The following is a 19,930-nucleotide window of genomic DNA, read 5'->3' on the forward strand; positions in this document are numbered from 1 at the left end:
TGTTTTAAGTCTTCGTTAAGTTATCATATAATTACTTTATACATTGTTTAGAAATTCAGATTTAAATAGATATTATTTTTCTATCGATGTCTGTGGCGATTGTCAGACCTTGAATACTTATCATCTGATCTGTCATTGGTACGTTTCTTTTTTCTTTCATGTCGTTCCTTAGACTTATCGATTTTCTCTTCAGTCGAGGCACGTTCGTCCCTTCTTTTAGATGTGTGTTTCATATTGTGTTTGTCATCTTTTCTCTCATGCTTTTCTTTTCTTGAATTTGAATCTGCCCTGTCTTTACTTCTATCACGATTTCTTTTCGTCTCTCTCCTTTTCTCGTCATCGTAATTCTTACTATAATAATTATTCTTTTGATGTGAATTCTCATAGCTTTTAGTTTCGACAGATCTTTCATAATAATTAGAATATCTTTTGCTGCTGTTATACTCCTTTTCGTATTCTTTCCTACGCTCATGCTTTCTGTGATTGTTCGAATCATTATGTCTGTTGTAGTCAAGTTTTCTCTTATTTGTCTCTTCAGAATGTTGTGATCCTTCGAATTTTTTATTTTTTAATCTATACTTTTCCCTTTTTACCGGGTCTTCCTTGCTTTCCTTGCCATTATTTTCAAAATGTTGAATGCCTTTATTGTAGAGTGCTGTACCACCGATGAGTATGTTGTGTTCGGAGTGTGGCGTAGCGTGAGACGGTTCAGCGCCATCTGTAGGGCAGTATATAAACCTTTGTAGATGTGAAGATCACCATTGTATGTAAGAAAGCGTGTGATTCCGAGTGCAAGGGAATAAAGGAATATTGCAAAATTCGTGTATTTATTATACATGCATATCCTTAGTTATTACAATTGGCGACGAGAATAAAACAAAAAGCTTAGCAAAGGAAGAAAATGGTTCAAACCGGAAATAATTAAATTGAGTAAAAGTGAAAGGCATGCAAACGGACGAAATGCACGAGTACTCTACAGTAAAGTGCTTATGCGGAATGTGGTCCTGAAAGAACCCAGAAGAAGACAAAGAAGTCGAAATTAAGCGGAGGTTAAAGGATATAGAAGAGGGAGAAAAACAATTAGCAGAACAAAGGAAGAGAATCCTATTTGTAAACTAAGACTTAGACAAGAGAATACAAGCAATAGTTAAAAGAGGAAGCAAGATGTCGAGCTACTTGGGAAGAGTAAAGAAATTTTCTAGAAATGTAGATTGAGTGGTTAGAGTAATTCTTTTTGGCAAATGATGTGGTAGTAGAAAAGAAAAAAGTAGCATTGTTAATTACATTTATTGAGGGAGAAGGTTACGAAATATTAATAAACCTTTGTACCCCTGATAGGCAATCAACCAAGCCATTTTAACACTTAACCCATTAAGCCCCACGGGGACACTTTATTCACCACTTTTTCCAAGCTTTTTACATAGTATAGATTGAGGTCTGAAAATATTTTTCACACATGAAATTTATGGATTTTTAATCGCTCTTTCCAATGGTCATATCAAAAATTAGACAAAGTTACTTTTTAAGACTCAAAATTGAGGTTTACATGGAAAAATATAAAGAAAGAACAATTTTCTTATTTCAAATACAATTTTCATCCACTTTCCTTTATGCAATCAGCTTAAAATCACAGAGAAAAGTGTCGTCGATATCTTAGCTGTAAAATAACGTACTGGGAAATTTAAATATGTTTTTTGGATGATCCAAAATGGCATCCGAAATAAAAAATTATACCTAATAAATTTCGGGCGCTCTAACTAAAAAATTAAGAGCTCTAGCAAAAAATGTGCCAAAACGAAAAATTCTTATAAATCGTTAGCGAATACGCTGAAATTTTTTCAAAATTTTTTGAGACATTAAATTTTTCTTGATACCTATTTTTTAGAAATTTTACGAAAATTCTGAAAAAAATTCTATTGTTTTCTTTCATGAAATCTTGTAATTTTTCCGTAACAAAAATTTTTTCTAAACGTTAATATTGTCAAGTTAAAAAATCAAGTGTAAAATGGAAATGTTTATATTTCATATTTTTTAATTCGAGAATGTTAACTTTTAAGAAAATTGGTATTAGAACAAAATAAAAATATCTCAACAAATTTTTAAAAAATTTCAACGTATTCGCTAACGATTTTTAAGAACTTTTCATTTTTGCGCCTTTTGTTCTAGAGCTCCTAGTTTTTTAGTTAGAGCTTCCAAAAGTTTTTAGGTACAATTTTTCATTTCGGATGCCATTTTGAAACATCCAAAACACATTTAAATTTCTCAATAAGTTATTTTATAGGTATGATACCAAGGACACTTTTTTCTGTGATTTTAAGGTAATTACATAAAGGAAAGTGAATGAAAATTGAAGTTCAAACAAGAAAATTTGTTCTTTCTTTGTAATTTTATACGTAAACCTTAATTTTGAATATTACAAAATGACTTTTACCAATTTTTAATATAACAATTGGAAAGAGCGATTAAGGATCTATAAATTTCATGTTTCGAAACAAATTTCAGACCCAAATCTATATCATCTAAAAAGCTTAGAAAAAGTGGTGAATAAAGTGTCCCCGTGGGCTTCAATGGGTTAATTAATTTAATGAAAAACCACATTCAGCCGAGGCCTAATATTGTGGCTAAAAGATATAAATTGAAGGAATGGTAGCAGCAAGAATCGGAAGGCATTGCCGCATTTATTGAGAAGCTGAGGAAATTATCAACGAACTGCGAGTTCAAGGAAAATTTGGAAATAATATTAAAAGACCAATTTGTATGGGGCCTGAGAAACACGTTCATCAAGAAAAGGCTTTTAGGAGAGAAGAATGTAGCATATTCTGGAGCAGTCGAATCGGTCTTATCCTTAGAATTAGCTAATAGAAATGCAACGGTAATGGATTCAAGCAGCAGGGCAGACCAAACAACTTCATTAAATTACATTGCAAAGGGATCCAAGAAGAAATCCATGGAAGCAGGATCCAGTGCAACGCCACAAGGATATTGTTATGGCAAAAACGAAATCACATAGCTAGAGACTGTAAGTTAGAGACTGTAATTGTCATAATTGTCACAAAACAGGAAATTTAGCAACTTGGTGCAAGGCTAATAGGACTATTGTAAATAAGAGAAACGATAGACCCAAGGCATATTATAATAGTAAAGAGTGTTGTTGTAATAATGATAATGCTGGGGACAAAGGGAATAGTGACAGGCAACATTACTTATCATAACAAGAGCAATCATTGGAAGAAAGCGATAACCTATATGCAATTAGGGAGATCAAGATAGATTATAAACTGGGACCTATAGAGCTTGAACTTAGAGTTCAAGGTAATTATATAAAATTTGAAATGGATATTGGCTCCCCAGTCACAGCAATTTCTAAATATTATTACAACTCATTTTTAAAGGGATTACCTGTAAAGAAAACTAACCGAGTCTTTAGGAGCTATACACATGCAATTTAATCATACTCCTAGGAGTTTTAAATGTCCTATTAGGGCTAGCAAAAAAGGAAAAATTAGAATTAAAATTATTTACGATGGATGGAACGGGACGACCAATACTAGGCATATAGTGACTGTGTAAATTGAGTATACTCAGCAAATTAACTAAAGATATTGAGACATGGAATAATATAAATTATACTACGGAAAGTTATACGGAGGAAATTCTAAGAGAGTTTAACGATGTTTTTAAGGATGAAATAGGTACGTATACCAAAAAGAAATCTAAACTATTTTTAAAAAAAGACGCAACCCCAGTATTTCATCGACCTAGGCCAGTTCCATATGCAATCCATAACAAAGTAGAAAAAGAGATTGATAGGTTGATTAGAGCGGGTATATTAACATCAGTAGACAGTAGCGATTTGGCGACACCCATAGTCCCAATAGTTAAAAGTAATAGTCAAATTAGAATAAACGGTGATTACAAGATTACCCCAAGTCCTAACCTACAAATTAACAGGTACCCTGTTCCTAGAGTTCAAGATCTGCTAGCAACACTTGAGAATGACAAGAATTTTTCCAATATAGATTTATCTCATGCATACTTACAAATAGAATTGGAACAAGAATCTAGAGCGCTTACTAAGATTTCTACGCATAAAGGACTTTTTATGTATAATAGATTAAACTACGGGATTGCTTCAGCACAGGATTTATTCCAAAAAGAAATGGAACTAGTATTCCATGATATCGAGGCGATAGTAATATTTTTTGACGATATTTTAATTAGAAGAAAAACAGAAAGGGAACACCGAACAAGACTTACAAAGGTGTTATTAAAGTTATCGAGCATAGGGATAAGAATTAAAAAAGAACAATGCGAGTTTTGAAAAGAGGAGGTGAAATTTTTGGATACATAATTAATGCGAGCGGAACTTTTGCGGCGCGAGATAAGATTGAAGCAATTACGAGTATTGAGGGGATCCATGAAGGAACTATAATTTCAATCAAGAAAATCTTCGAATCCATTGAAGAGATATAATATTGTTACTAAGGAGTAAATTTGCTCTATTCTATGTGTTTAGGGGCGCTACAGAATCAGTTTTTCTGAATTTATAAAAAAAAAACCAAAAACTTTTGAACAATATTTTTTTCCTTTTAAATGATTTTGAAAAAGTTAGACTTTAGCGCCCTCAGACAAAGGTCAAGGAGTAATTGAATGCCAATATAAGCGAAATACTCTTAAAAATTTGGAAGGTATTCTTGACCGACTAATTCAGCTCTTATATGGAAAAAATTATATTTTTTTTATTTCCAAAAAGAAACCAAGATTTTCGCACCATTATGCGCAATAAACTTAATTTTCTTGTGAATAGGAAAATTGTTTATTCCCTATATTTCATATTTTCTCAATTCAAACTCTATCTCAATCGTAGATCCTCTTAAGGAACCCTCGAAAATAGTAGAGTTACAAACATTCTCAGAAGTGATTAATTATTATTCCAAATTTATTAAAAACTATGCAAACATAGTAAGGCCTTTATATGATCTGTTGCGGAAAGGGGTGGAATAGAAATGGTTAAAGCATTGCCGAGAAGCTTTTAAGAATACCAAAGATAGTTTATCGTCGCAAGATGTATTAATTCATTAAGATATAGATCTACCAACTAAGATCAAAGCAGACTCTTCACTACATTGAATTGGAGCAGTGTTTTTGCACTTTTTAAGGGGATACATTGAGCGTTGAAAAAGTACTTCTAAATTATCTTCTACATTTTTAGAAATTTGAATATTTTTATAGGGACCACATTGGTTCGTGTTGATCTGCTTACTTGACGTAAAGGCTTATTTTTTGGATTAAAAAAAAATTTTAATCGGATATTAATAATATTTTATTTTCCATCAATAATTTCGAAAAAGGGAGCCTTTACGACGCTGCGTCAAACTTCAACGATTAATTTGAGGCCAGGAAAAAACAAATATTCCCATAAATATAGAAGATTTGTTTTTTCCTGGCCTCAAATTAATCGTTGAAGTTTGACGCAGCGTCGTAAAGGCTCCCTTTTTCGACGTTATTGATGGAAAATAAAATATTATTAATATCCGATTTAAATTTTTTTTAATCCAAAAAATAAGCCTTTACGTCAAGTAAGCAGATTAACACGAACCAATGTGGTCCCTATAAAAATATTCAAATTTCTACAATTATAGAAGATAATTTAGAAGTACTTTTTTGACGCGTAATGCATCCCCTTAAAAGACGGGTCAGTGCGATCTGTTGCTTTTGCATCGCGTGTACTATCAAAGGCAGAAAGGAACTACTCTCAAATGGGTAAGAAAGCATTGGCTTTAGTTTATGGTATAAAAAGGTTCCATCGATACGTGTTTGAAAGAAAATTTATATTGGAATCTGACCACGGACCCTTTATATATACACATATATATTTGGTAAGAAAAAGGGTATTCCTCAGATAGCTGCATCAAGATTACACAGGTGGAGCGTATTTTTATCGACGTATGATTATGAAATTAAGTGCATTAAAGGTAGGAATAATCATTGTGCAAAATAGTTTATTCAGATTCCCACTGGAAACAACAGAAAATGTTGGAGCAAGCAAGTAATATACGTATTTAAACTATACCTGACAGAAAACGTTAAGATAATATCAAGTGAGGTCGTGAAAAAAGGGACGAATAGGAATCCGACGTTAAAAATCGTCAAAAAGTAGTTTGCAAAGGGTTGGCCTACTAAAACTCATGATAGCCTGCATTATTTCAATTGCAAAGAGAATGAACTTACAATGGAGCAAGGATGCATTATGTGGGGGTATAGAATGGTAACACCTCACACTTTAAGGACAGAACTGTTGAAGGAGTTGCACTGCATTCACATGGGAGTTAAAAAGATGAAAGCCCTAACAAGATCATATATTTGGTGGTCGGGTATCGATAAAGAAATTAAATAGATTAATACGAAATGCGCATTATGCTTAGAAAATGTATCCGATCCACCGAGATCCAAACTTCATGTATGGAGATGGCCAGAGGGTCTTAACTAGCGATTATATGCAGATTTTGCAGGTCCAATTATCGAAAAATTGTATTTGATCATTATCAATGCGCACTCTAAGTGGCTGTAAATCAGAGAGATGAACGAAATCACTAGCGAAGCGATGTTTGAAGTGCTAAAAGATTATTTTTATGTGTGGGGATTACCACATAAACTGGTCACGGTCAAGTGGTCCTACTTTTTACTCGGGAATTTTCCAAATATTTATGCAGATGTGCGGAATTAGCCATATTAGGATGGCTCTGTACCATCCGGCATCAAACGGAACTGCGAAAAACGCAGTTAAGACTTGCAAAAAAATAAATTTAAGCTATTATTGAAGACAAATGAATCAAGAAACGCGCGAGACATTACGAAAATTTGTATTTTACTGGAGGCCAACACCATATTTCTCAACGAGGGTAAGCCCTGCGGAATTACCAAATGATCGTAAAATGAAAACAAGACTTAATTTACTGAAGGGCCAAGTTAAAGAAAATATTTATAAACGGCAGCATAATCAAGAAAAATATTTTGGTGGTAATCGAAAGATTGATTTTCAACAAAACGACACGGTAATGGCCGAAGATTATGCGAACAAAAAATGGGAAAAAGCGATTATCTGAGATAAGCTTAGTTCTGGGTACCGATTCTTGAAACTATGATCCTAAATTTCGTATGTGAAACTCTACAGTTTCCGTTACATATCTTATTGACTTTCGCATACGAGATCTAAGATCACAGTTTCAAGAATCGTGCCCCTGGTACCTATACAGTACACACTGACAGTGGCAAAATTTGGAAAAGGCACAGTGACCAATTATTCAGGCAAAGTATCAATATGCCAAATGATCTAGTTGAGAAAACGTCAACAAAGGAACTGATCAGAAGAAACAGATTCGGAAATGGGGGTGGACGAAGAGCTTGGCTTGAAGTTCGTCGATGCAGCTAGAAATAATAGTTTACGAGATATACGGGGTAACATAACCGGAACGTCATCAACCGATAATAGCAGTGAATAGTATAAACCCAGGTTAGAAGTGGAATCAAACGTAATCGGGACGCTCCGACAGAATTCGTAAACCGAGAATAAGAATGGATCTGTAATCTATAAAGTAGCAAAGTAAATGGGGAGGATTGTAGAGTATTATACCAATGAGTGTGGTGTATTCGGAGTGCAGCATTGCGTGAGGCGGCTCAGCGCTATCTGTAGCGCAGTATGTAAACCTTCGTAGATGTGAAGACCACCATTGTATGTAAAACAGAGCGTGTGATTCCGAGTGCAAGGGAATAAAGGAATATTGCAATATCCGTGTATTTATTATACCTGTGTGTATATATATATATATATATATATCATTAGTTATTACATTTACCCTTACCCTTCCAACGCATTTTAGCAACAGATTGAGAGAAGTCTACATGTATACGTCGATCGTCAATCAAAACATTATCCATTTTAAAGTATGCTTCTTCGCAGCTCTTACGTTCAGCGAATTCAATAAATGCGTATTGAAGCGAATCTCCCGTTTGACGATCTCTGATTACCTCACAACTGAAAAATTTAAGCTCAATAACATTTTTCTATATGAATCAAACAAACTTTTATATAAAATATAAAATCTTACCTCACAATTTTTCCAAATCTACTAAATATTATTTCCAGATCGTCATCGTTTGTTACTGGATTTAACTTGCACACAAATAAAACATTTTCTGGTGGAGCCATCTCAGCATCTGGTATATCACCTACTATTTCTAAAATAGTAGCTCTTGCTTTTGCTTCTTTTTCTTTTTGCATCTCTGTAATTTCCTCTACAGTCATACCAGCTGTATCATCAATTATTTCATCTGCTCCAATTCTATCGCTCTAAATAAAACAATTATTTTTCAATCTATTATTTTTTATGAAAAATAGATATTATTGCGAATACAACAAATAACTTACCATAAGAGCTTCTTTTGTCGGTTCGGGACTTCTATCTGGAATTATCAAATCTTTAGGATCATCAAATGGATCTTCTAAAATAACAGTATGAGATATACGTATATCTTGATAAGGTCTATGGTCACCATCACAAATGGCCTCATTAAATTTTAGAATGATCTCTAGACCCTCTGTTATTTCGCCAAATACACAATGCTCTGCATCCAGAGATTGAAGCTCTGGAGCTAATGTAATAAAAAATTGTGAGCCAAGCATATTATTTCCACAATTAACCATTGATAACAGACCAGCTCTATTATGTTTTATCTTAGGCATTTGTTCCACTTCATAATATCGGGCTTTCTCACCCAATACCATTCCATAAATACTTTCTCCTCCTTTTCCAGTTCCTGTAGGATCACCTGTTTGAGCTATAAAATTACTTTGTACTGAATGGAATAAATTCCAGTTGTAATATTTAACTTTACAAAGTTTTAAAAAGTTACGGCAAGCTGAAAGAAATTTTACCAGTTACTTACAACTTGAACAATTGATATTATTTTCTTTGAGATTTGGATTATGGACATTATATGTATTTCCAAATTGCAATAATCTTAACCTAAAAACAATCTGTATAAACTGAAATCTTTCACTTACTTTGTGGTCGTTCATCAGTATACAAATCAACAGTAAAATCACCTATTGTGGTTTCTATTACCACAGCCATTTTACCAAATTGTTTATTATATTATTTTATTGTGTTTATTACTATATTGCAGATGCCTGTTACATGACAAGAACTGACAAGAACCAACAAGGAACACTAACGGCCGTATTCATTACTGCGCATACACACACACATTTCAATCATTTTTCTATGCGCAGTAGCGTTGGCAGTGCTAAAAGCGTGCTCCGTGAACGCACCTATACGCAGTGTTGCCATACTACTTTAGTATACTTTAATTAGATTGTAGATATGATTTTTTGCTTCCTTATTTTAGGGAAGGTCTGAGGACTGAGCCAGACTGAGCCGACTCTGAAATTCATAAACAGAACTTCAGTTCAAGCTCACCTTGAAACCTATAAGGGCCATTCTTACCGTAGAAGGTCCGAGTTAAGTAGGGGTACCAATTTCGAAATATTTTTTGTTTGATAGTTTTAGGCCTGAAATGTTAATAGTCTGAAGTCATACCCATGGTAATAGATAAAAAGAAGTAGAGGAAGTAAATACAGAAAAACTTAGGTACATACTCAGCCACATATATCAATGGTAGACGGTACAAAGAAGAATTAGAAATTCGTACATTCATATAATTTAGGATTTATTTTAAAGCTGAAACAAAGGTTATTATAATATAACAAAAAACGACGAAAAGAGCTGCAACATGGACATTAGCCAAAAGAACAGAAATGAAAATTATTCATTTGAAGAAAAATTAGCATTGGTTGATATCATTCAACAATATTCAAAGATTATTGAAAATAAACAAACTGATGCTGTAGGATTGTATGAAAAAAATAGAACATGGAATATAATATGTGTTAAATTTAATAAAGAAATGCAAAAAGATGCCAGTGAAGGATCTTTAAATACTTTATGGTCTAATATTAAAAAATGTACCAGAAAATATTTTGCAAAACTAAAGGAAGAAACATATAAAACAGGTAATTGTGATAATATTGAAAATTATTGGTTTCCAATTAACAAATCCTGTATTATCTTTTTTTTTAGGAGGTGGATCAAATAATGTTACATCAAATATTCTTTACAATAAGGCATATGAGATTATAAAAACTTCTGTTGATGGACTAGAAAATGTAAATGATAGTGATGGTAAATTTGGTGCGAAGGAAACGATTAATGTGATAGAAGAAATTATTGCATATGAAGAAGAAAACGAGGATCCAAATACTGATGAAGTGTTTAAGGTTTATAATATTAAAATTATGATTTTAAAATGTAATATAAAAATTGATCCTAAGACTTATTTTTTTATTATTTTATAGTATTTAACTGGCAAAGGAGAAATTAATAGGTGGGAGAAATGGAACTCAAAACAGTTATCAAAATCTTTAAGCAAACCTCTACATAATGTTATTAAAGGACCATCAATTTCAACAAGCTCTATTTCAAGGTCCTCGAATGATACAAAATACATGCAGAAAAATTTATTGCAAAGCAAAATTGAGCTTAGCAACTTAATGAAAAAGGATTTAAATGAGAAAAGTAATTTAGAAATACAAGTTTTAGGCGAACAACTGAAAAAAGAAAGGCTAAAAGTTAAATTATTAGAATATAAATTACAAAAAGAATGTGAAAATAACAATAACGTTATACAGGTTATTAATAGTTCTGACTCATCAGACTAGTTAAAAAATTAATATTATTCAGTATATTATAGTTTTTGAAATTACCAAATTTTATTTTTTTATTTAAAATGATATTTTTGATTTATTTTAATATTACTGTCTATTTTTTTGTTAATATAAGCCAAGAAGAATTTATTATTCCTGAATATTTTTTTTTGTACGAAAATAGAAGAATACATTTTTAATTTATTACATTTTATTAAAGAGTTACTCAATGAAATTTTTTGTAGCAAACTTGATACCCAGGTAAAAAATCCATACATTTTGAACATTCCATTATTTCAAACTACTAATTTACATATTTCAGTTGTCACGAATAATAATCCTACAATATTTCTTTATCAAACGATATCTGCAGTGGAATCATTTTACGACGCTCTCAAGAACAACAAAAAGTCTATTTAGGAAAATGGAATCAAGAGAGGTTAATACTTTTCACAATCCTTACAGACAGCTAAAACAAACAATAGTTATTAATCTTATTTTTTTTACTGAAATATTTTTAACACCTACCTTTGAAAATAAGATTCTATCAAATATCTTCTCTCGTCTGCATGTAAATTTTCATTATAATTTCTTACTATATTGTTGTATTGATCAATGGTTATATTTTCTTCTACGTTTGATCTAATGATGTTGTATAAAACGGCACAAGATATAATAACATTCATGGTCCTCTCTGGCGTTCTGAATCGAGAGCCGATAGTTAATACGGGAAAAATTCTTCCCCAAATGCCAAAGCACCTTTCGACCATTGATCTAGTTCTTATCTGAGCCTCATTATAAAGTATTTCAGCTGGTGACTTTGGATTAATCAATGGGGTCAATAAATACGGTAGATTAGGATAACCAGAATCACCCAAAAGCAAACTATTTCCGAATTCGCCAACTTCAAAACGGTGTTTTATACGCGAATTGTTAAAAATTGTTGAATCATGCGAGGATCCTGGCCATCGCGCAACAATATCCATTATCTGCAGTTTGGAATTTACAATAACCTGGACATTTAACGAGAAAAACCCCTTCCTATTTCTGAATAGCTCTGCATATTCTCCACCTACAGCAAAGATAATCCTCTTGGTGAAACAGTTAATAGTCTGTATTATTAAAAATGTATGATCTTTTACCATAGGATTGAATAGTAATATGTATGCAGTCGATTGCGCCCAGAACTCTTATGAATCCTGACTTCTCAAAATTTCCTGCTTGGGTTCGCAAAATATCTTCAGGCTCTAATGGAAATTTAATATATTCTTTACTTAAAGCAGCAATCGCAGAAGACACCCGATGTACAATTTTAGTAGCGGAAGCATTTGAAACCCCAACAAATTCAGATATAATTATAACAAAGGAGCCAGTGGAATAAAACCTTAATGCTATTAGCAACTGAATCATTGGTGATATTGCATGATTCCTGAAAGTGATGAAATACAATTGATGACAATATATTAATGTTTATTTATCTTTTAATATGAAATATCAATTACCAATCAGTTTTAAAAGTCAACGTATGGCTAATTTTCTGCAATAATATTAAAGCGTCTTCCTTATGAAGTCTAAATCGTTTTCTGAAATCATCAGCATTATATATATTGAACCAATTCATCCGCGGTCTTATTATTCTCGTCTTTCTTTTAAACATGCACTGCGTATTTTCATCCAACTCTTCTTCTTCTTCGTCTAAGAAATCCAACATAATTAGATAATTCATTGGAAATAATCTATTCATATTCATGTGTTATTATATGACTAAACTCTGTGAATATACCCGATTTATCTTCAATAGCGGTACATGAGACCTTTTATGTTATTTTACTATAGTACTTTTGACTATCGCAAAATTATTATATTTCGTTTGAATTAATCAAGCCTTATCTACTTCCCTCGCTTTTTCCTAAAATAACTTCAGACTATTAATATTTCAGGTTGAAAACTTTAAAGCAAAAAATTTTCCGAAAGTGTAGGAATATTTTAAGAAATTGGTACCTCTACTTAACCTGGACCCTCAACGGTTAAGAATGGCCCTTTACCCGTCTTAACGGGATCCCTCACGCCTACTTTATTGACAGTTCAAGTCAATAAACAATTAGTTTAATAAAATTCAAATGCGAAGCAAATTGACCAATCGGGCATTTGTTGGACAATGTGCCAGTCCTAACGAGTCAAACGAACTTAAATCACTCAAATTAATTGAAAAATAACGCTGTACCATTGGGCCGCGTTCTTGAAGAGAGGTTACTTTTGGTTATTTCCACTTCAAGAACCCGGGACAGTGATAAAGCGTTATTTTTCATCTGTTTGAGTTTTTTTAAGCTCGATTGACTCGTTAGAACTGGCACCTTGTCATAAAGAAGCCTGTTTTTTCAATCTGATTCGCATTTGAGTTTTATAAATTAATTGTTTATTGACTTGGATTGTCGGTAAAGTAGGCGTGAGGGATCCCGTTAACGATGAAAGTTGTCGCTAAGAGAGTTACAGAATCCCACTACTGGACTGGCCTCCGATCTCCAACAGAAATCACGAATAAAATGGATACAGAAAGTAAATCTTGTCAAATTTGTCATAAAATTTATGTTGAATATTATTTAATTTCTTTATAATTTTAGAATTATTAAAAAGAAAGCAGAGGGCATCAAAGGATGGAAATATACGACAATTAGCAGAGGTTATAAAGGACCTTGGAGATATGTATTTTGAAACAGGACAATTGGAAAAAGCTTTACAAGAATATTTGGAGCAGGTGAATATTTGTGAGTGCCTTAATGATAAATTAAACTGTGCAGTAGCTCACAGAATGATTGGGGAGGTTTATGCCAGTCTCGGTGACTATGAAAATGCCTTGATTCATCAAAATTTGCATCTTGGTTTGTTAAGTTTTTTATAACATTGTTGCCATAAATATTGTTATAAATAAATATGATGAAAATGCGTATTTTGAAATTTTCTTGCTAAAACAGAAGGTGCGATTGAAGTACACAATTTATTGGAAGAACAAAGAGCTTTTGCTACTTTGGGCAGAACACACTTTTGCTTAGCTGAAAGTTTATTGGATGATCAAGAAAAGTGTAAAGCTTTGCTGGAAGCTAAGAAGGCTTATGAGAAAAGTATAAAGCTTTGTGATGAGTAAGGCAATTTTAATATTTTAATTATAAAATTGAAGTTTCACTATATAACTACTTGCAATATTATTGCAGATTAGAAAATACTGATATCAAATTCGAAGAGCTAATGACAATGAGAGCACGTTTATTTTTGAATTTGGGCTTGATATTAGAAGCTCAGAAAGATATTGAAGAAGGTATTGAACTAATAAAGAAAGCAGCAGAATTATGTTTAAAATATAAATTATACGATGATTTACATCGAGTAAACTTAGCTTTAGGAGCAATATATGAGCGTGTGAAAAAATTTGAGCTTGCTAAAACGTATCTAGACAAAGCTGCAGAGGTTGATAATATCCCTTTTAAAGCAGATGCACAATTAGCTAAAGCTCAGCTATCACTTAAATTAGGAAATTGGCTCGAGGCCCGTAAATTACTAGTTACCTTGTACTTAACCAAGGGCCTTCCACAAAATGTCAATCAACAAATTGAGCAAAGCTTAAGGATAGGTACAAAAGCATTACTAAATTATTACATGCTCTAATAACAAACATACTTATGACAATTTCTTTTGTAGCTGTAACATTGATGAAGTCAGAAAATACTTTATTAGAGACAAAGGAGCCCAATAAGAGGTTGAAGCTTTATGAAGTTATGGGTGATGCAGCAGTAGAAGTACAATGTTTTGACAAAGCAATAGATTATTATCATAATATGTTAACATGTGCAGAGAAAACCGGAAGTAAAGAAATGAGTGCGGCTTTAATCAGTTTAGCACAAACTTTACGAGATGCTGGTCAATCAGAAGAAGCTGTAATCTATGCACGTAGAGAACTATTGTTATCTAGCAAACCGTCGGATATATGTAGATCCTCTCTCTTTTTGGCAGACTTACTGGCATCAACGGACTCCTCTGAGCCGGAGATTCGAGAATATTTAAATCTTGCGTTATCAACTGCTAAGAAAAGTGGTAATGTATCTTTAGAGGTATCAGCTTTAAAAGAGTATTTAACATATTTGCAAAAATCCGGACATTTTTCTGAAGCAAAAGAAATAAAGGAAAAGCTAGATAATATAGTCAGTAAGACAGCTGAAAATATTGAAAGCGAGGATGAGGAAGAAACGTTAAACATAGGAGCGGACATTTGCTTGGAAGAACTTTCGGACATTGAAGAGAGATTAAACAATAGTGACATTGTTAAGAGAAAACGAGGGAGACGACGGCACGTTATAAAGAGAAACGAGAAAGGCGAAACTCAACTTCATATTGCTTGTATCAATGGAAATATCGACACTGTAGAAAAGTTATTGGAGGAAGGTCATCCTACGGACGTTCGAGATCATTGCGGGTGGACACCATTACACGAAGCAGCTAACCATGGCTATGTTGAAATAGCACGTCTGTTGATTAAAAATGGAGCAAATGTTAATGATCGAGGAGGGAATTATTGTGGAGGTGTTACACCGATTCATGACGCCGCATCTTGTGGGCACGTGCCAATGATATGCTTGTTAATGGAATGTGGTTCTGATCTTTCTCTCAAAACGGAAGAAGGTTCTACGGTTTTAGATTGCTTGGAAGATTGGAGAGAGCGCGTTAAAGATCTATCATCCCAAGATCAATTGGAATACGATTTTGTACATAAAAGGCTATTGTCGCTTATCCCAGTAAATCCAAATCGTCGTAAGATTAACAATGTATCCCGTAAATCCAAATCCAGATGGCTGAGTATTGTAGATGACGAAGAAACGATATCTGTAGGTGAGGATTATAAGAGGACCATTGCAAATTTAAAACACAGAGGTCCATCAATTATATCGGTAACCGCAAAACCTGTCAGTGCAAAAAAAGTTACACCTCTATTAGATAGTGACGAGGTAGTTGATGATTGGCTAGAAGATGACATTAGTCAGAATATGAAGAGAAAAGCGTCAGCTTCAGACCTGCAGCTTTCCAATAAAAGAAAACCTAGTAATTCAGTTTCATTGGATACAGAGAAAGATGCGAAGCGTCAGAAATTCAAAAATTATTCTGATACGGACTCTGAACAATTTGAAAGAATGGCATTGGTCAATGAAGATAGCACTGATAGCAATAGTGAAATGTTTGATTCGTTAAGTAGATCAAAAGACCAGAGTCCGCGTAAAAAAGCCGCTCGACAAATCAATTTACTTGCAAGTGGCTTTACAAAAGACAGATGCGAGTCTCGTACACCCTCGCCTATCACTACTTTAAACATTACTCAAACCATAAGCTGTAACAAAAGGCCATCATTGCATGCAGTATTAAATTTACAAATACTTATTGATGAAAAACAGTTCAACGTAAAAGTTCGATTTCCCGAGGAAGAAAAAAGAACGATTGGTAGTATAGCAAATGAAATAGCTACAAAATTTTTCAATGAAACAGGATGCAAAACTAAATTGGTTTTAAGGGCTATGGATGGCAATGAATTATCAACTTTCAGTACTTTGAGCTCTTTAAAAAATTTTAAAGATATAGAAACGTTAAGTTGCGAATTGGTAGATTTAGAAATTCCAGCTCTTGATGAACGGTACAAAACTATATGCAAGACTTACAATACAAGTGAGTATGAGCTTAATAATTATTTCATAGTTCACAATGCGATGATTTGTTATTAATTCAATATAATATTTTTAGTTCCAGATGAAAATATTCTTAAATGCCTGAAATTGTGTGAAAATGCATTTGAATTAAAAATTGTAAGTTTAAATGACGATGAATTAATACCAATTTTAAAAAGCTTAGAGTATCAAAGAAAACTTGAAATTCTTCGTTTTTCTGGTGGAACACTACTTTTTCATGGGGAGCAACTAAATCAATGCATAACTAAACTGACATTGTTACAAGAAATTTATTTGCAAGGATGTGAGATTGACTGTGATTGTTTAACTAGAATAGAAAAGCTACCTTCGCAAATTACTACTTTAGATCTTAGCTATAATCCATTAAAAGTAGAAAGCGAGAATGTATTATACAATTTAATTTTACCATTGAAATACTTGAAAACATTGAATCTACGATATTGCGAGTTATCCAAATTTCGTTATCCAGCACAATGTAATAGTCTGATGAATTTAGATTTATCATGGAATCCTCTAGAGTGGGAACATGTTTATTATTTGCAAAAGCAAATGTGTAATTTAAATTTATGCAATACAGTAAAGTATAACAATTTGTCTGTAGCTACCAGCCTTACCCATAGTTTCAAAAATGCTTTGATGAATGTACAAACATTGAATCTTTCATCTTGCTACGTTGTAGATTTCGACGTCAAAAATATTTTGCGGAATATACCAAATTTAACTATAATCATTCTTAATGGAAATCCTAAAATAACTGTGTCATCTGTTAATATATTGTTAAGCTATCGTCCAACTTTAAGATATATCGACGTCAGCGGTTGCAATCCTATTACAAAGAACCCTGATCCAGAAGTAGTTATTCAAAATCCTTCAATTTGCACACTGATCGCCACAATCTCTCCTGAATCTCAAGGATCTTGGCTTCATTTATGGCGCGGAGAAAGTAACGTAGAAAAACTACCGCATAATATAATAATAATCAAACCAAAATAAAATAAGCTTTATTTGTTTTTAATTGTTAACAGATTATTTTCCTTATAAAATTATGTGTAAACATGTTAAATATACTTTAAAGATTATTTTCTCACATTTCATCAACTATGAAAAATCAGATACCCAAAACAGTATGTGTTAGGGTGAACCCGACCTAGTCGGGTTAACTTAACCCAGAATTAAAGTGGTATAGTTAATGTAACGGGAACTATACCACTTTAACTCTAGGTTAAGCTAAACCAACTTGGTAGGGTTCACCCTTACTGATGAATCTCCTAAGACTATAAAAGTATTTCATGAATTATAAAAAGCCTAATATTTAATATCTATAAAGAATTAAATATTTTTCAATTATTTTAAATGATCCGATCTTAATGGAAAATTATAAATCTTGTTTCCTATTTTACATTCTATTCTATCAACATGTATGTAGCTCTCTTCAGGGTATTCAGTTAAAAATTCATTTAACTTAGTTGTTAAAGGTGGTATCAGTCTCTTCAAATTTTCCTTCTCATCTCCGAGAAACCACAAGAGACTAATATGATAAGAAGCTTCCTTAAAATTAAAATTTTCAATTAATTAATTAAATGAAAAAATGATATTTTCTATAAATTTATATTTAGTTGATACTAAAATTTATATACTTACTTCGTAAAATGCTGGTAAGTTGTATTCCGTTAGAAGATTGTTAAGAGCTAATACAAACTGATCTAAAATTCCATCTCTATTATAGCATTCTAGACCAAGGAAGGTACGAGATTTTTCCTCATTGCAGTATAATTTAAAATCCAGAATCTTTAAAGTAAACTGACTCATCTTGTCACACAGCTTTTTGAGGCTGTCCACAAAGGATTCAATCCAGTGATATTTTAAAATTAGGGTTCGAGTGAAGCTAATATGAAATTGCTCAAAACAAGTGTTACCTGTAATCGATAGTTGATTGCCTATAGTTTCAATCCAGGTCTGCATAAAAACAGAAGGTACATCTGAAATTTTCCAAAAGACTTAATTATATCAGGAATTACTCCATTGCTTATTTTGGCTATTCATACAATTTGTATAAATTAATGTTGCCCAGTTTCCTCTCTCGTGCTTAAATGTTCTTATTCGTCCACCATGTTGTGATGGGTCATCAATTATTGTAGTATGATGCACTACTCCTTGCCATTTTAATATACTATCTGGTAAAGGTAAGCTGCATTTTAAGAAATTATTTTCAATTAGTTTTTACTATGCTTCCAATCAAATACCAATATTTGTTTGACAAACTTTTTTAAATTGAAAACAAAAAAACTAAAGGGGAATACCTTTTATTATTCTCATCTGCTTCATCTGAATCCGAAGAATATGTATTTATCAAATTTAAACTCGACATGTGTAAACCTCTAATAAAATATAATTGTTTGAAGAATAAATTAATAAATCGTTATTACATGGAACATAAAGGCTCATTGTTGTTTTCACCCTATTCGCTCTGTGCAATTCAAATACTAATATAAATAATACATGGGAGATTGCTCATGCGAGGTCCCGAGGCAATCCCTATCGGTAGGCGGCGCTGGTGTTGGCAAACGCGTTGTGGCGGTAGCGGGACTAACATCGATGAATCAGTCTGTCGACATAAAAATTCCCGTTCTCAAGTTGGCACGACACGAGACACTCGTCACACCGGAAAGCCCAGTAGTGGGATTCTGTAACTCTTAGCGACAACTTTCAGTATCGTTAAGTCCAGTTACCGACAGAAATCGCTAAGTGCGATTCTGTAACTCAGAGTCAGCGATGATTGTCGCTTGTAATGTCGGTACTGTCGGTAACCTACCGAATCCTACCAAATAAACGTACCTTTCCTTTTTAAGAAAACTCTCAGTTCAATCTTTGTTAAGCGACGGAGTTACGAACAATTGAAGTTAATATAAATTGTACTAAACCGAATCATTTAGCTGAGAATTGATATTTCACTGAGTTTTTTATTGAAAGGAAAACTAATAATATCGTTATAACTTAACAACGACCGAGATAGATGTCGCTAGAGGTTCAACGGTACTAAAATTTATCCGACGAATAACTTTAATAAACCTTTGCTTTTCCTTGTACAGTTGAGCTCAATAATCTTGCGTCAGGTGAGGAGAAGTAGAAATCAGAGGGGCGAAGGGATTTCTAGGGAGTTTGTCCGCAGCTGTCAAATGGCGCGATTAACCCTAAATTTTGGATCGTAAACAAAAATAATATTTTCTTAAAACGATTGCGGAAAAGAAAGAAGTATTTTAATACATAACAGAGAAGAAAAAATATATTAGATGAGTATAAAGTAATAACAAAAATGAAAATTAATGTAAATTTTTAAGGAAATATACTTTGTGGTTATTGTACTTCTGTTACAGGCTAAATCCTATTCTTCATGAGTTTAAATCGCAGGAAAGAAATACTTAAAGACCAATGAATGAAAAAGGAC

General features: G+C 32.8%; 5 protein-coding genes across 8 annotated transcripts; 2 read left to right on the forward strand and 3 right to left on the reverse strand.

Annotated features, from left to right (window-relative positions):
- On the reverse strand, window positions 1-9,216 carry LOC136776095 (peptidyl-prolyl cis-trans isomerase sig-7). 2 transcript variants are annotated; one of them, XM_066731454.1, is made up of 6 exons: window positions 9,065-9,216; window positions 8,554-8,919; window positions 8,429-8,463; window positions 8,109-8,350; window positions 7,863-8,035; window positions 1-718 (listed from the first exon to the last, which is right to left on the reverse strand). In XM_066731454.1, exons 1-6 carry the CDS (start codon window positions 9,132-9,134, stop codon window positions 81-83), a joined length of 1,524 nt encoding a protein of 507 aa, XP_066587551.1. In that variant the 5' UTR covers window positions 9,135-9,216; the 3' UTR covers window positions 1-80. The 2 variants fall into 2 exon arrangements, with proteins under 2 accessions (XP_066587551.1, XP_066587550.1); XM_066731453.1 differs by having other exon boundaries at window positions 8,429-8,919.
- A 228-nt stretch (window positions 9,217-9,444) lies between these two features.
- Window positions 9,445-10,777, forward strand: LOC136776307 (uncharacterized). Its single transcript, XM_066731729.1, has 4 exons — window positions 9,445-9,650; window positions 9,741-10,072; window positions 10,140-10,336; window positions 10,415-10,777. The coding sequence occupies exons 2-4, from the start codon at window positions 9,793-9,795 to the stop codon at window positions 10,775-10,777; spliced, it is 840 nt and encodes a 279-aa protein (XP_066587826.1). The 5' UTR covers window positions 9,445-9,650; window positions 9,741-9,792.
- Window positions 10,778-11,097: 320 nt separating this feature from the next.
- On the reverse strand, window positions 11,098-12,582 carry LOC136776306 (putative nuclease HARBI1). Its single transcript, XM_066731728.1, has 5 exons — window positions 12,533-12,582; window positions 12,265-12,457; window positions 11,905-12,191; window positions 11,291-11,834; window positions 11,098-11,231 (listed from the first exon to the last, which is right to left on the reverse strand). Exons 2-5 carry the CDS (start codon window positions 12,417-12,419, stop codon window positions 11,222-11,224), a joined length of 996 nt encoding a protein of 331 aa, XP_066587825.1. The 5' UTR covers window positions 12,420-12,457; window positions 12,533-12,582; the 3' UTR covers window positions 11,098-11,221.
- Window positions 12,583-12,832: 250 nt separating this feature from the next.
- Window positions 12,833-17,564, forward strand: LOC136776394 (tonsoku-like protein). Of its 2 annotated transcripts, XM_066731892.1 has the most exons (7): window positions 12,833-12,851; window positions 13,207-13,318; window positions 13,384-13,641; window positions 13,735-13,900; window positions 13,972-14,387; window positions 14,456-16,465; window positions 16,541-17,564. In XM_066731892.1, exons 2-7 carry the CDS (start codon window positions 13,228-13,230, stop codon window positions 17,476-17,478), a joined length of 3,879 nt encoding a protein of 1,292 aa, XP_066587989.1. In that variant the 5' UTR covers window positions 12,833-12,851; window positions 13,207-13,227; the 3' UTR covers window positions 17,479-17,564. The 2 variants fall into 2 exon arrangements, with proteins under 2 accessions (XP_066587989.1, XP_066587988.1); XM_066731891.1 differs by lacking the exon at window positions 12,833-12,851 and having other exon boundaries at window positions 12,908-13,318.
- Window positions 17,471-19,052, reverse strand: LOC136776396 (U6 snRNA phosphodiesterase 1). Of its 2 annotated transcripts, none has more exons than XM_066731893.1 (4): window positions 18,786-19,052; window positions 18,531-18,673; window positions 18,127-18,482; window positions 17,471-18,033 (listed from the first exon to the last, which is right to left on the reverse strand). In XM_066731893.1, exons 1-4 carry the CDS (start codon window positions 18,851-18,853, stop codon window positions 17,830-17,832), a joined length of 771 nt encoding a protein of 256 aa, XP_066587990.1. In that variant the 5' UTR covers window positions 18,854-19,052; the 3' UTR covers window positions 17,471-17,829. The 2 variants fall into 2 exon arrangements, with proteins under 2 accessions (XP_066587990.1, XP_066587991.1); XM_066731894.1 differs by having other exon boundaries at window positions 18,127-18,464; window positions 18,786-19,048.
- Between the last annotated feature and the right edge of the window lie 878 nt (window positions 19,053-19,930).

This window comes from Prorops nasuta, unplaced genomic scaffold (genome assembly GCF_024137725.1).
Source record: "Prorops nasuta isolate Cenicafe-Biocafe unplaced genomic scaffold, Cenicafe_Pnas_1.2 PNAS00009, whole genome shotgun sequence".
Lineage (NCBI taxonomy): Eukaryota > Metazoa > Arthropoda > Insecta > Hymenoptera > Bethylidae > Prorops > Prorops nasuta.